The sequence below is a fragment of the Colius striatus genome, chromosome 29, assembly GCF_028858725.1.
Source record: "Colius striatus isolate bColStr4 chromosome 29, bColStr4.1.hap1, whole genome shotgun sequence".
Taxonomy (NCBI): Eukaryota; Metazoa; Chordata; class Aves; order Coliiformes; family Coliidae; genus Colius; species Colius striatus.
The window spans coordinates 1,064,028-1,076,244 of record NC_084787.1 but is presented as its reverse complement, the minus strand read 5'-3'; the positions used below and the strand labels follow the sequence as shown (position 1 = coordinate 1,076,244).

At 62.7% G+C, this 12,217-nt stretch overlaps 2 protein-coding genes across 2 annotated transcripts; one reads left to right on the top strand and one right to left on the bottom strand.

The window, feature by feature from the left end:
* The first annotated feature begins 465 nt into the window (after positions 1-465).
* SV2A (synaptic vesicle glycoprotein 2A) lies at positions 466-8,238 on the top strand. Its single transcript, XM_062016141.1, has 12 exons — positions 466-1,039; positions 2,295-2,475; positions 2,946-3,097; positions 3,192-3,325; positions 3,881-3,970; positions 4,154-4,264; positions 4,360-4,448; positions 4,913-5,077; positions 5,679-5,812; positions 5,923-6,126; positions 6,843-7,002; positions 8,055-8,238. The coding sequence occupies exons 1-12, from the start codon at positions 466-468 to the stop codon at positions 8,236-8,238; spliced, it is 2,178 nt and encodes a 725-aa protein (XP_061872125.1).
* Positions 8,239-10,311: 2,073 nt separating this feature from the next.
* On the bottom strand, positions 10,312-11,407 carry BOLA1 (bolA family member 1). Its single transcript, XM_062016157.1, has 2 exons — positions 11,357-11,407; positions 10,312-10,896 (listed from the first exon to the last, which is right to left on the bottom strand). Exon 2 carries the CDS (start codon positions 10,885-10,887, stop codon positions 10,450-10,452), a length of 438 nt encoding a protein of 145 aa, XP_061872141.1. The 5' UTR covers positions 10,888-10,896; positions 11,357-11,407; the 3' UTR covers positions 10,312-10,449.
* Between the last annotated feature and the right edge of the window lie 810 nt (positions 11,408-12,217).

The window sequence follows — 12,217 nt, the reverse complement described above, 5'->3', positions numbered from 1 at the left end:
GAGGGGAGCCAGGAGCCCTCTGACACTCCCTGACAGGAGCCTGTGGCTGGAGGGGAGGAAATCTCTGCTCCCAAGTGAAGGGACAAGAGGAGACGGGCTGGAGCTGCCCCAGGGGAGGTTGAGGCTGGAGCTGAGGCAGAACTGTTTCCCTGAGAGGGGTGTGAGCCCTGTGCCAGGCTGCCCAGGGAGCTGGGGCAGTGCCCAGCCCTGCAGGGACCCCAGAGCCGTGGGGTGAGGTGCTGAGGGGTCAGTGCTGAGCAGGATGAGGCCAGCATTGGGCCTGCAGCAGCTCCCAGCTCCTTCCCACCCAAACCCTTCCCTGCCTCGCTGGGTTCTCAGGTCCTGGGGTCCCCCCAGGAGCCCCGGGCTCATGGGCAGCTCCATCACCCCTCTCTCCACGTCCCACCGAGGTTCCCGGGCCTGAGGCCACGACCAGAGCCGCCCCGTCCCCGTCCCGGCGGCGCCATGGACGAGAGCTTCCGCGACCGCGCCGCCTTCATCCGCGGCGCCAAGGACATCGCCAAGGAGGTGAAGAAGCACGCGGCCAGGAAGGTGAGCAGGGGCGTGGACCGAGTGCAGGACGAGTACACCAAGCGCTCCTACGCCCGCTTCGAGGAGGAGGAGGATGACGAAGACTACGCGCCCCAAGACGGCTTCTACCGCGGCGGGGAGGCGGCTGCGGAGGAGGACGGAGCCTCCAGCGACGCCACCGAGGGGCACGACGAGGACGACGAGATCTACGAGGGGGAATACCAGGGGATCCCCCGGCAGGAGTCGCCGAAGGGCGGCGAGAGGCTGGGCGCGGGCGCGGCGGGCGCGGGCGACGGCGAGGGGCAGCGCAGGAAGGAGCGCGAGGAGCTGGCGCAGCAGTACGAGCTCATCCTGCAGGAGTGCGGCCACGGCCGCTTCCAGTGGAGCCTCTACTTCGTGCTGGGACTGGCCCTGATGGCTGACGGAGTGGAGGTGTTCGTGGTGGGCTTCGTGCTGCCCAGCGCAGAGAAGGACATGTGTCTGTCTGACTCCAACAAGGGGATGCTGGGTGAGGAGGGGGAGGGGGCACGGGGAGGGGTGGGGGGAGAGGAGTCGGGGTATGGGGGCACCTGGGATGGGAGATGGAAGGAGAGGACACAGGGTGTGGGGGCACATGGGATGGGAGATGGAAGGAGAGGACACGGGGTGTGGGGGCACCTGGGATGGGAGATGGAAGGACATGAGACAGGGAGATGGAAGGAGGTGGGATGTAGGGACATGTGAGATGGGAGATGGAGGGACACGAGACAGGGAGATGGAAGGAGAGGACACAGGGTGTGGGGGCACAGGAGATGGGAGATGGAAGGACATGAGACAGGGAGATGGAAGGAGAGGACACAGGGTGTGGGGACACAGGGACATGGGGACATATGAGATGGGAGATGGAAGGACATGAGACAGGGAGATGGAAGGAGGTGGGATGTAGGGACACGTGAGATGGGAGATGGAGGGACACAAGATGGGGAGATGGAAGGAGAGGACTTGGAGTGTGGGGACACAGGAGATGGGAGATGGAAGGAGAGGACACAGGGACGTGGGGACATATGAGATGGGAGATGGAGGGACACAAGATGGGGAGATGGAAGGAGATGGGATGTAGGGACATGTGAGATGGGAGATGGAAGGAGAGGACACAGGGTGTGGGGACACAGGAGATGGGAGATGGAAGGACATGAGACAGGGAGATGGAAGGAGAGGACATGAAATGGGAGATGGAGGGACAGGACATGGCACATGGAGACACACGAGATGGGGAGATGGAAGGAGATGGGATGTGGGGACACGTGAGGTGGGGAGATGGAGGGACAGGACACGGCCTGTGGGGACACAGAGGGATGTGGGATGTAGGGACATGAGACAGGGAGGTGAAGGGACACAGGACAGATGGGGAGATGGAGGGACAGGACATGGCATGTGGGGACATGTGGGGACACAGAGGGACATGGCTTGTGGGGACACGGAGAGATGGAAGCAAATGGGACACGAGATGGACAGATATGGGGGGACGTGGGCAGACACGGGCCATGAGGGGCCAGCACGAGGTGGGGCAGGGCCATGGGAAGCTCTGGGGGGGTCACAAGGATCTGTGGGGACACGCAGAGGGGGACTCATCCCTCCCTGGGGGTCTGTCCCCCTGCCTGTGCGGCCACCCCCAGCCCCCCAGCAGCCAGCCCCTGCTCTGAGTGTTGCACCCTCCACGGAGCAGCTCGGGGTGGGGGTCCCGCTGCCCCCCAGCACTGACAGCCCCCTGTGCCCCCCTGCAGGGCTCATCGTGTACCTGGGCATGATGGTGGGAGCGTTCGTGTGGGGCGGCCTGGCCGACCGCCTGGGCCGCAGGCAGTGCCTCCTCATCTCGCTCTCCGTCAACAGCGTCTTCGCCTTCTTCTCCTCCTTCGTCCAGGGCTACGGCACCTTCCTCTTCTGCCGCCTCCTCTCGGGAGTGGGGTGAGGGGAGCTGCTGGGGAGGGGGTCAGGGGACCCCGCTGGGGAATGGGGTGAGATGCAGCCGGTCCCACCAGCGCTGGGGTGGGGGTGGGTCTGTCCAGCGTCCCCGTCGTGGTCTGGAGGAGCCTCGGTGGCTTTGCAGATGGCACCGAGCTGTGCAGGGGCACAGGGCTGGGTGAGGGGCTGCACAGGGCTCTGGAGCCATGGGCTGGGGGCAGTGGGATGAGGTTGCCCAAGAGGAAGTTGTCCCAGGGGAGGGTGAGGTTGGAGCTGAGGCAGAACTGTTGCCCTGAGAGGGGTGTGAGCCCTGTGCCAGGCTGCCCAGGGAGCTGGGGCAGTGCCCAGCCCTGCAGGGACCCCAGAGCCGTGGGGTGAGGTGCTGAGGGCTCAGCGCTGGGCTGGGACTGCAGCAGCTCCAGGGGCTGTAAGGACCCAGGTGATTCTTTGTGGTTTCCTCATCCCTCCCTCAGCATTGGTGGCTCCATCCCCATCGTCTTCTCCTACTTCTCGGAGTTCCTGGCGCAGGAGAAGCGTGGGGAGCACCTGAGCTGGCTCTGCATGTTCTGGATGATCGGGGGCATCTACGCCTCGGCCATGGCCTGGGCCATCATCCCCCATTACGGTACGAGCCCAAACCAGCGGCCTCTGGGGGCCCTGGTACCACCAGCTGGGTGGGGTTTTGGTGCCACCCACCGCATCTCGTCCCTTGTCCGTAGGATGGAGCTTCCAGATGGGCTCAGCCTACCAGTTCCACAGCTGGAGGGTCTTTGTCCTGGTCTGCGCCTTCCCCTCGGTCTTCGCCATCGGGGCTCTCACCACCATGCCCGAGAGCCCCCGCTTCTTCCTCGAGGTGGGGGCACCTGGGGAGGGTTGTGTCCTGCCTGGGGGGTGCAGGCAGGGACCCTGAGTGGCTGGTGGGACGGTGGGGTGCTGGGCACCACCTGGAGCTGGTGGTGGAGCTGAGGGGGGGGGCTACAGGTGGGATCCCCGAGTGGGTGATGGAGAGAACGGGGCAGGGACCCCAAAGTGGGTGTTGGGACCCATGTGTGGACCTCCAAGTGAGCAGTGGGACATTGATGGAGACCCATGTAGAGACTCCTAAGTGGGTGGTGGGACCCACACAGGGACCCTGAGCAGGTGACAGAGGTGAGAGACCCAAGCAGGGACCCCTGGGTGGGCGGTGAGACCCCAGCAGAGACACCAAGAGGGTGCTGGAGATGTGGAGACCCACACAGGGACCTGCAAGTGCCTGGTGGGAGGGGGACGGGGACCCTGAGTGGGGGATGGAGAGGGAAGGACTCAGACAAGGACCCTGGGTGGGGGGTGGGACGGGGACAGGGACCCCAGGGGGTGGTGAGACAGGGACAGGATGTGTCCCAGGGTGAGCCTGGGCTGTGCCTTGCAGAATGGGAAGCACGATGAAGCCTGGATGGTGCTGAAGCAGGTCCATGACACCAACATGAGGGCCAAGGGCCACCCTGAGAGGGTCTTCTCGGTAAGGACCCCCCACCCCGAGGCACCCCCACCCCAGGGCCGGGCTCCTGGAGGAGCAAAGGGCTGCAAATCCCACCTCTGGCCACAAACCCCACCTCAGGGAAAAGCTCCAGAGGAGGGAAACCCATGCTGAGGCTTCCTGGTGTCCCCAAATTGTCCCCCTGTCCCCTGTCCCCATGCACAGGTCACCCACATCAAGACCATCAAGAGGGAGGACGAGCTGATCGAGATCCAGTCGGACACGGGCACGTGGTACCGGCGCTGGCTCGTGCGTGTCCTCAACCTGTCGCAGCAGGTGAGCCCAGGGCCTGGGGCCACCCCCCAGTCCCCCCACCCTGTCACCTCTGTCCCCCCACCCCTGTCACCTCTGTCCCCCCACACCCCCTGTAGGTCTGGAGCAATTTCCAGCAGTGCTTCGCCCCCGAGTTCCGCCGCGTGACGCTGATGATGATGGCTGTGTGGTTCACCATGTCCTTCAGGTGCCATGGGACTGGGAGCACTGGGACGGGACTGGGATGGAGCTGGGATGGGACTGGGAGCACTGGGATGGGGCTGGAAGCACTGGGACAGGACTGGGCTGGGGCTGGGAGTACTGGGATGGGAGTGGGAGTACTGGGACAGGACTGAGATGGAGCTGGGATGGGACCAGGAGCACTGAGATGGGGCTGGGAGCACTGGGCTGAGACTGGGAGCACTGGGACGGGATTGGGAGCACTGGGACGGGACTGGGAGCACTGGGATGGGACTGGGAGCACTGGGGCAGGGTTGGGATGCGGTGTGCAGCACTGGGATGGGACAGGGACAGAATTAGGAGCGGTGGGCTGGGACTCGGAGCACTGGGACGGGGCTGGGATGGGGTGTACAGCACTGGGCTGGGACTGGGCTGGGACTGGGAGCACTGGGCTGGGACTGGGAGCCCTGTGCTGAGCCCCTGTCCCCACAGTTACTACGGGCTGACCGTGTGGTTCCCCGACATGATCAAGCACCTGCAGAGCATCGAGTACAGCGCCCGCACCAAGGTGTTCGCCCGCGAGCGCGTCCGACACTTCACCTTCAACTTCACCCTGGAGAACCAGATCCACCGCGGCGGCGAGTACTTCAACGACAAGTGAGGGCCCCGGGCAGCCCTGGCCCCCTCTGACCTCCCCACACAGTCCTTCCCTCATCCAGCCTTCTCTCCATCCAACCTTCTCCCCATCCAACCCTCCTCCCATCCATCTCCCCATCCAACCCTCTCCCCATCCAACCCTCTCCTTATCCAACCCCCTCCCCATCCAACCTTCTCCCCATCCAACCCTCTCTCCAATCAACCCTCTCTCCATCCAACTCTCCTCCCATCCAACTCACTCCCCATCCAACCCTCCTCCCATCCATCTCCCCATCCAACCATCTCCCCATCCAACCCTCTCTCCATCCAACCCTCCTCCCATCCAACCCCCTCCCCATCCAACCCCCTCCCCATCCAACCCTCTCCCCATCCAACCCTCCTCCCATCCATCTCCCCATCCAACCATCTCCCCATCCAACCCTCTCTCCATCCAACCCCCTTCCCATTCAACCCTCTCTCCAATCAACCCTCTCTCCATCCAACTCTCCTCCCATCCAACTCACTCCCCATCCAACCCCCACCCCATCCAACTCACTCTCCAATCAACCCTCTCTCCATCCAACCCTCTCCCCACCCAACCCTCTCCCTGTCCAACCCCCAGGTTCATTGGCCTGAAGATGAAGTCGGTGACCTTCGAGGACTCTCTCTTTGAGGAGTGTTACTTCGAGGACATCACCTCCAGCAACACCTTCTTCAAGAACTGCACCTTCATCTCCACTGTCTTCTACAACACAGGTAGGGAGGAGGTGAGGAGGTGACCCAGGGGTGTGTGTGGGAGAGGCCAACGATGGTACCCAAAGTGTCAGTGGCTCCACCAACCCCTTTTGTTCTCCATCCCCACCCAGATCTCTTTGAGTACAAGTTCATCAACAGCCGGGTGGTGAACAGCACCTTCCTGCACAACAAGGAGGGCTGTCAGCTGGACTTCAGCGATGACAACAACGCCTACATGATCTACTTTGTCAGCTTCCTGGGCACCTTGGCCGTGCTGCCCGGCAACATCGTCTCTGCTCTCCTCATGGACAAGATCGGCCGCCTCCGCATGTTGGGTGGGTGCCAAGGAAGGAGCCTGGAGGATAGGGGTGGGAGGTTGGAGGTGGTGAGACCCTTGGAGGGGGTTGGTCACAGAGCTGGTGGGTGCTCCTGGCACTGGGAGTGTTCAATGGGAGGTTGGATGGGGTTTGGAGCAACCTTGGGCTGGTGGTAGAATGTCCCTGCTCATGGAGGTTGGACTTGATGATCCCCAGAGCTCTCTTCCAACCCAAACCCTACTCAGATGCCAGGGATGGGATTTTGGGCAACCTGGGCTAGTGGAAGGTGTCTTTGCCCATGGTTGGATGTTGGACTTGGGTGGTTTTGAAGGTTCCTTCCAACTCAAAGCCATCTGAGATGCCAGGGACAGGGATCTGGGCAAGCTGGGCCGGCAGAAGCTGCTGCTGCTCACGGCTGGAGGTTGGACTGGATGATCTTTGAGGGTCCCTTCCCTCCCAAACCTCTCTGAGACACCAGATATGGTGCTTGGGGCAACCTGGTCTAGTGGGTGATGTCTCTGCCCATGGTTGGATGTTGGACTCGATGGTCTTTGAAGGTTTCTTCCCACCCAAACCCTCCTGAGATGCCGAGGACGAGCTTTTGACCCTTGGCTAGCAGAAGATGCCCACGGCAGGGTGTTGGACTAGAAACCTCCCTTCTCCCCCAAACCCCGACGCTCTGGGCCCTGAGGCGTCCCCTGCCTGGTCCCTGACGTGTCCCCGTGTCCCCTCAGCCGGATCCAGCGTCATGTCCTGCGTCAGCTGCTTCTTCCTCTCCTTTGGGAACAGCGAATCTGCCATGATCGCGCTGCTCTGCCTCTTCGGCGGCGTGTCCATCGCCTCCTGGAACGCGCTCGACGTGCTCACCGTGGAGCTCTACCCCTCTGACAAGAGGTGAGGGGGCCCTGGGGGCTGGAGGGGGCTGGGGGCACGAGCAGGGAGGTTTTGGGGTGGCAACTGGGAGGTTTTGGGTGTCAGGCGTGGGGGTTTGGGTGCTGGGGGGCAGATGGAGGTCCTGGGGATGAGGTTTCAGGTGCTGGGTGCAAGGTTTTGGGTGCTGGGGGGCAGATGTGGGTCCTGGAGGTGAGGTTTTGGGTGCTGGGGGGCAGATGTGGGTCCTGGGGGTGAGGTTTTGGGTGCTGGGTGCAAGGTTTTGGGTGCTGGGGGGCAGATGTGGGTCCTGGAGGTGAGGTTTTGGGTGCTGGGGGGTAGATGGGGGTCCTGGGGGTGAGGTTTTGGGTGCTGAGTGCAAGGTTTTGGGTGCTGGGGGGCAGATGTGGGTCCTGGGGGTGAGGTTTTGGGTGCTGGGTGCAAGGTTTTGGGTGCCAGGTGTGAGGTTTTGGGTGCTGGGGGGCACATAGGCAGCGCCAGATGTGAGATGGTGAGTGCCAGATGTGGACTGTTGGGTGCCAGATGTGTAGAGCCAGATGGGGTGGGCTGGCTGCCAGGTCTGATGCTCTGGGTGCTGGTTTGGGCTGCTGGGTGCTAGGTCTGGGATGCTGAGTGCCAGATCTGATGTGGTGGGTGCTGATTTGGGGTGCTGGGTGCCAGATATGGGCTGTTGGGTGCCAGATGTGACATGCTGGGGGCTGGTTTGGGCTGCTGGGTGCTGGTTTGGGCTCTTGGGTGCCAGATGTGACAGGCTGGGTGCTGGTTTGGGCTCTTGGGTGCCAAATCCAGGCTGTTGGGTGCCAAATCTGGGCTCTTGGGTGCCAAATCCGGGTTGTTGGGTGCCAGATGTGACATGCTGGGTGCTGGTTTGGGCTGCTGGGTGCCACATCCAGGCTGTTGGGTGCCAAATCTGGGCTGTTGGGTGCCAAATGTGACAGGCTGGGTGCTGGTTTGGGCTGCTTGGGTACCAAATCCAGGCTGCTGTGTCAGGCTCTCCCTCCAGTCACCCATCTCACCCTCTCTCCTCATGTTTTTGGGGGGGTTTTGGGGTGCAGGACGACAGCTTTTGGGTTCCTCAACGCCCTGTGCAAGCTGGCAGCCGTGTTGGGCATCAGCATCTTCACCTCCTTCGTGGGCATCACCAAGGCTGTGCCCATCCTCCTGGCCTCTGCTGCCCTCGCCCTGGGCAGCTCCCTCGCCTTGAAACTGCCCGAGACTCGGGGGCAAGTCCTGCAGTGAGGCTGGGAGGGGTTTGGGGGAGGGGTGGGGAGGAGCCGAAGGGGAGAGGAAAAGATAAACTCTACCCCCTCCCCACCCCCAAATCCTTCTGCCACTCCCCAAACATCCCAGCTCCCCTCCTTGCCCCCCCCAGCCCGGGAGGGGGGTTTAGTCTCGTTTAGACACTGTGAAACGTCTTCTTGGAGCATTTGGGAACTTTTTCATTTGCACTTGACTCCCCCCCACCCCCAAAACAACCCCCTTTACCCCCCCAAACCCCTTCTCACCCCCCAAAAACCCCCGTGACCCCTCCCAAACTCCCCCTTTGCCCCCCCAAACCCCCACCCTGCCGTTTCTTTTCTCGGTGTCATCCCCTCTGTGAATAAGCTGCTCGTTCCTGGGGGGGTGGGAGGGTGCTTCAGCCTTTTTTGGGACACACACACACACACACAGAGGCTCTGAACCCCGCCCCTCGCCCCCCAGCATCCCTGCCGGGAGGAGCAGGATGAAGGCTTGCGATGGGGGCGAGGGGTCCGTGCCTCAGTTTCCCCCTGGGGAAGCTTCGGGGGGTGGGAGGCAGGTGAAGGGGTCAATTGGGGGAGGGGCTTTGGCTTCCCCAGACCCCTCCCCCTTTACCCTGGGGGGGCACAGCCGCGTTTTGGGGTGCAGTGGAGGGGGGGGGGGGGGTCTCTCCCAAACTGCCACTTCTTTAGTTATTGACGTTTAACTCGGTTTTTAGGGGTGTTTTGGGGTTGGGGGGGTGTGGGACTCTCCCTGCACCCCGTTTCCCTCCCCCTCCCCCCTTGTTTTCTCTCCCCTCCCCTTCAACTCCAGAGCACAAAAACCACCAGCGGTTCCTAAAGCACAAAGCGGTGTCGGGATCCAACCCCGGGACCTCCCCCCTCAACAAGGGGGGTACGGGGGGGTGTCCCCGGGGCTGTGCCCACCCCCCAGCCCGGATCGGCCCCCAACAGCGACGGGGAGTGTCGGTCTATGCAAAAAGCACTTCAGAGACCCCCCCCGACGGCTCCTCCCCCCCCCACCCCCTAAAGCGATGAGCGGCGTGTGCTTCATCCCCTCCTCCTCATCCTCCCCATCCTCATCCTTCGGTGTAGCTGCTCCTGGGGGGAGGGGGGGTCGTCCCTCAGCCCCCCCCGTAGTTCTGTCCGTTCGCAGTTGTGCTGTGCTGTAGTTTTTAGATGTTTGTAAATTAAATTAAAGAGGAAAAACAAACAAAACGAAGCGAAAAGCGACGGGAAAGGGGAAAAAAACGGCGCTGGAAGGGTCGGGTCAGCCCGAAAATGACCTGAAACCACCCGAAACTGGCACAAAGCCACTTGAAATGGCTTGAAGCTGCTTCAAAGAGTCCTGAAGCCACTGGAAATGTCCCCAAAGTCATCCCCCAAATGCCCCAAATGCTCCCAGCCCACCCCAAAATGCCCCAAACACACCTGGAAATCACCCAAACCCACCCCAAAATGCCCCAAACACACCTGGAAATCACCCAAACCCACCCCAAAATGCCCCAAACACACCTGGAAATCACCCAAACCCACCCCAAAATGCCCCAAACACACCTGGAAATCACCCAAACCCACCCCAAAATGCCCCAGCCCCAACTCAAATGCCCCAAATCACCCCCAAATGCACCCAACTCACTCCAAACCCATTTGAGATGCATCAACCCACCCCAAAATGCCCCAAACCCACTTGAAATGCCCCAAACCCACCCCAAATGCCCCCAACTCACCCCAAAATGCCCCAAACCCATCTGAGGTGCCCCAACTCACTTGAAATGCCCCAAACCCACCCCAAATGCCCCAAACCCACTTGAAATGCCCCAAACCCACTCCAAACCCACCCCAAATGCCCCCAATTCACCCCCAACTCACCCCAAACCCATTTGAGATGTATCAACCCACCCCAAATGCCTCCAACCCACCCCAAAATGCCCCAAACCCATCTGAGATGCCCCAACTCACTTGAAATGCCCCAAACCCACCCCAAACCAACCCCAAACGCCCCCAACCCACCCCAAATGCCCCAAATCACCCCAAATCCCCCAAATCACCCCACAGCAGCTGCCACTTCCCACTCCCAAGCGTTTATTTTTGGGGTGGGGGGGCTGCACCCGAGGCACCGAATCTGCTTCCAATGAATTGAGGAGGGGGCCACACCCCCCTCCAACCCCCCCAAAACGCTGCCGGGGGGGGGGGGGGCGTCCCCCCGTTTTTAACCCCTCCCTCCGTCTAAACCCGCGGGGGGGGCGGTCTCAGGGTCGACGCCGCCCTCTTCACGTTGCTCTCGTTTGGAACCCCCCAAACAAGGGGGTCGGGGAGGGACGTGGGGGTCCCGTTGCCATTGCTCGGGGGTCCTGGCGACGATGGCGAGCGCGTGCAGGGGTCCCGCGAGCTCGGCGCCCAGGGCGTCGTGCACCAGGCGGTGGCGCTGCAGCGGCGACAGCCCCACGAAGCGGCCGCTCACGACCACCACGGAGAAATGGCTCTCGGTGCCCGGAGGGACCCCGTGGCGGGAGCTCTCGTCCAGCACCTGCAGGTGGGTGGGCTCCAGAGCCTGGGTCAGCTTGGAACGGATCGTACGAGCCAAAGGAGCCGAGTCGCCCATGGCCAGCAGCCCCCGGGAGGCGGCTGCCAGGAGGGGACCGCGCATGGGAGGGGGCTGCGGAGAGAGGGGAGGGGGTTATGGGGGCTCGGGAGGTGTAAAAGAGGGGGGAGGGGGTGCAGGATCGGGTCCCTTTTAGGGAGGTTTGAGGATGGAGGGGGGGGGTGGAGTGATTTGGGGAGGGGTCTGCGGGAAATGAGGCTGCAAAGGGGGGGGTGCAGGAGCGGTCTCCGTTGGGGGGGGTGTGAGGTTGCTTTGGGGAGGGGTCTGCAGGAGCTGAGGCTGCAAAGGGGGTGGGGGATGGGTGTGGGGGGGCTCTGTAGGACCAGACCCCGCTGGGGGGGGCTGTTACAGGCCACGAGGTCGGAGCCGCAGCAAAGCCCGGCGGGGGGCTCCGGCTTTTAGGGGTACGGGGTGGGGGAAGAGAAGGCTCCCCCCGCAATATGCAACGCAGGAATGCACCCCAACCTCCCCCCTCCCCCCCAAAACAGGGGAACAGCCCCTGCCCGACCCTCACCCTGGCGCCGCCGGGGCTCCGCTCCGCCGCTGAGGCTGCTGGGAAATGGAGTCCGCCCGCCCCCCGCACGTCACGGCGCGGGCCCGCGGAGAACTGCAACTCCCAGCGGCCTTTGCGGCTCCTTTCCGGCGGCTGCGGGAGTCGCGGGGGGCGAGGGCTGAGCTGTGGGGGGCTGGACGCGGGATGCAAGGGGTGAGCTGTGGGGTGCAGGATGCAAGGAGTGAGCTCTGGGGTGCAGGGGTGCAGGATGCAAGGGGTGAGCTGTGGGGTGCAGGATGCAAGGGGTGAACTCTGGGGTGCAGGGGTGCAGGATGCAAGGGGTGAGCTCTGGGGTGCAGGGGTGCAGGATGCAAGGGGTGAGCTGTGGGGTGCAGGATGCAAGGGGTGAGCTGTGGGGTGCTCGGTGCAGGGTTTAGGGGTGCAGAGTGTGAGCTGTTGGGTGCAGGGTTTAGGGGTGCATGGTGCAAGGTCTGAGTTGTGGGGTGCTGAGTGCACCCCCAGACAGGGAGATCTGGGCATTTCCTACACTACTGAGGGTGCTGGGACCCCAGATTAGGGCACCATCCAGCCAGGCACCATCCAGCCCCCTCTGACCATGCTGGAACTGGCCCCGTGGTGCCAGCCGAGAATGTTGTGTTGGTGGACAGAAATCCCAGCCCATGCCCAGGCAGACACTGGGGGCTTTGTCACCACAACAATGTTCCCAAGATGGGATTCCTCCCCCACCCCAGCCCAAAGCTTCCCTGCCCCTGCCTGAAGCCTTTGCTCGGGTGAGGGTTGGGGACACGGCGGCTGTTGGGTGCTGAGGAAGCTCTGAAGGGTGCTGAGGAAGCTCTGAAGGGTGCTGAGGTTTGTGGTGAC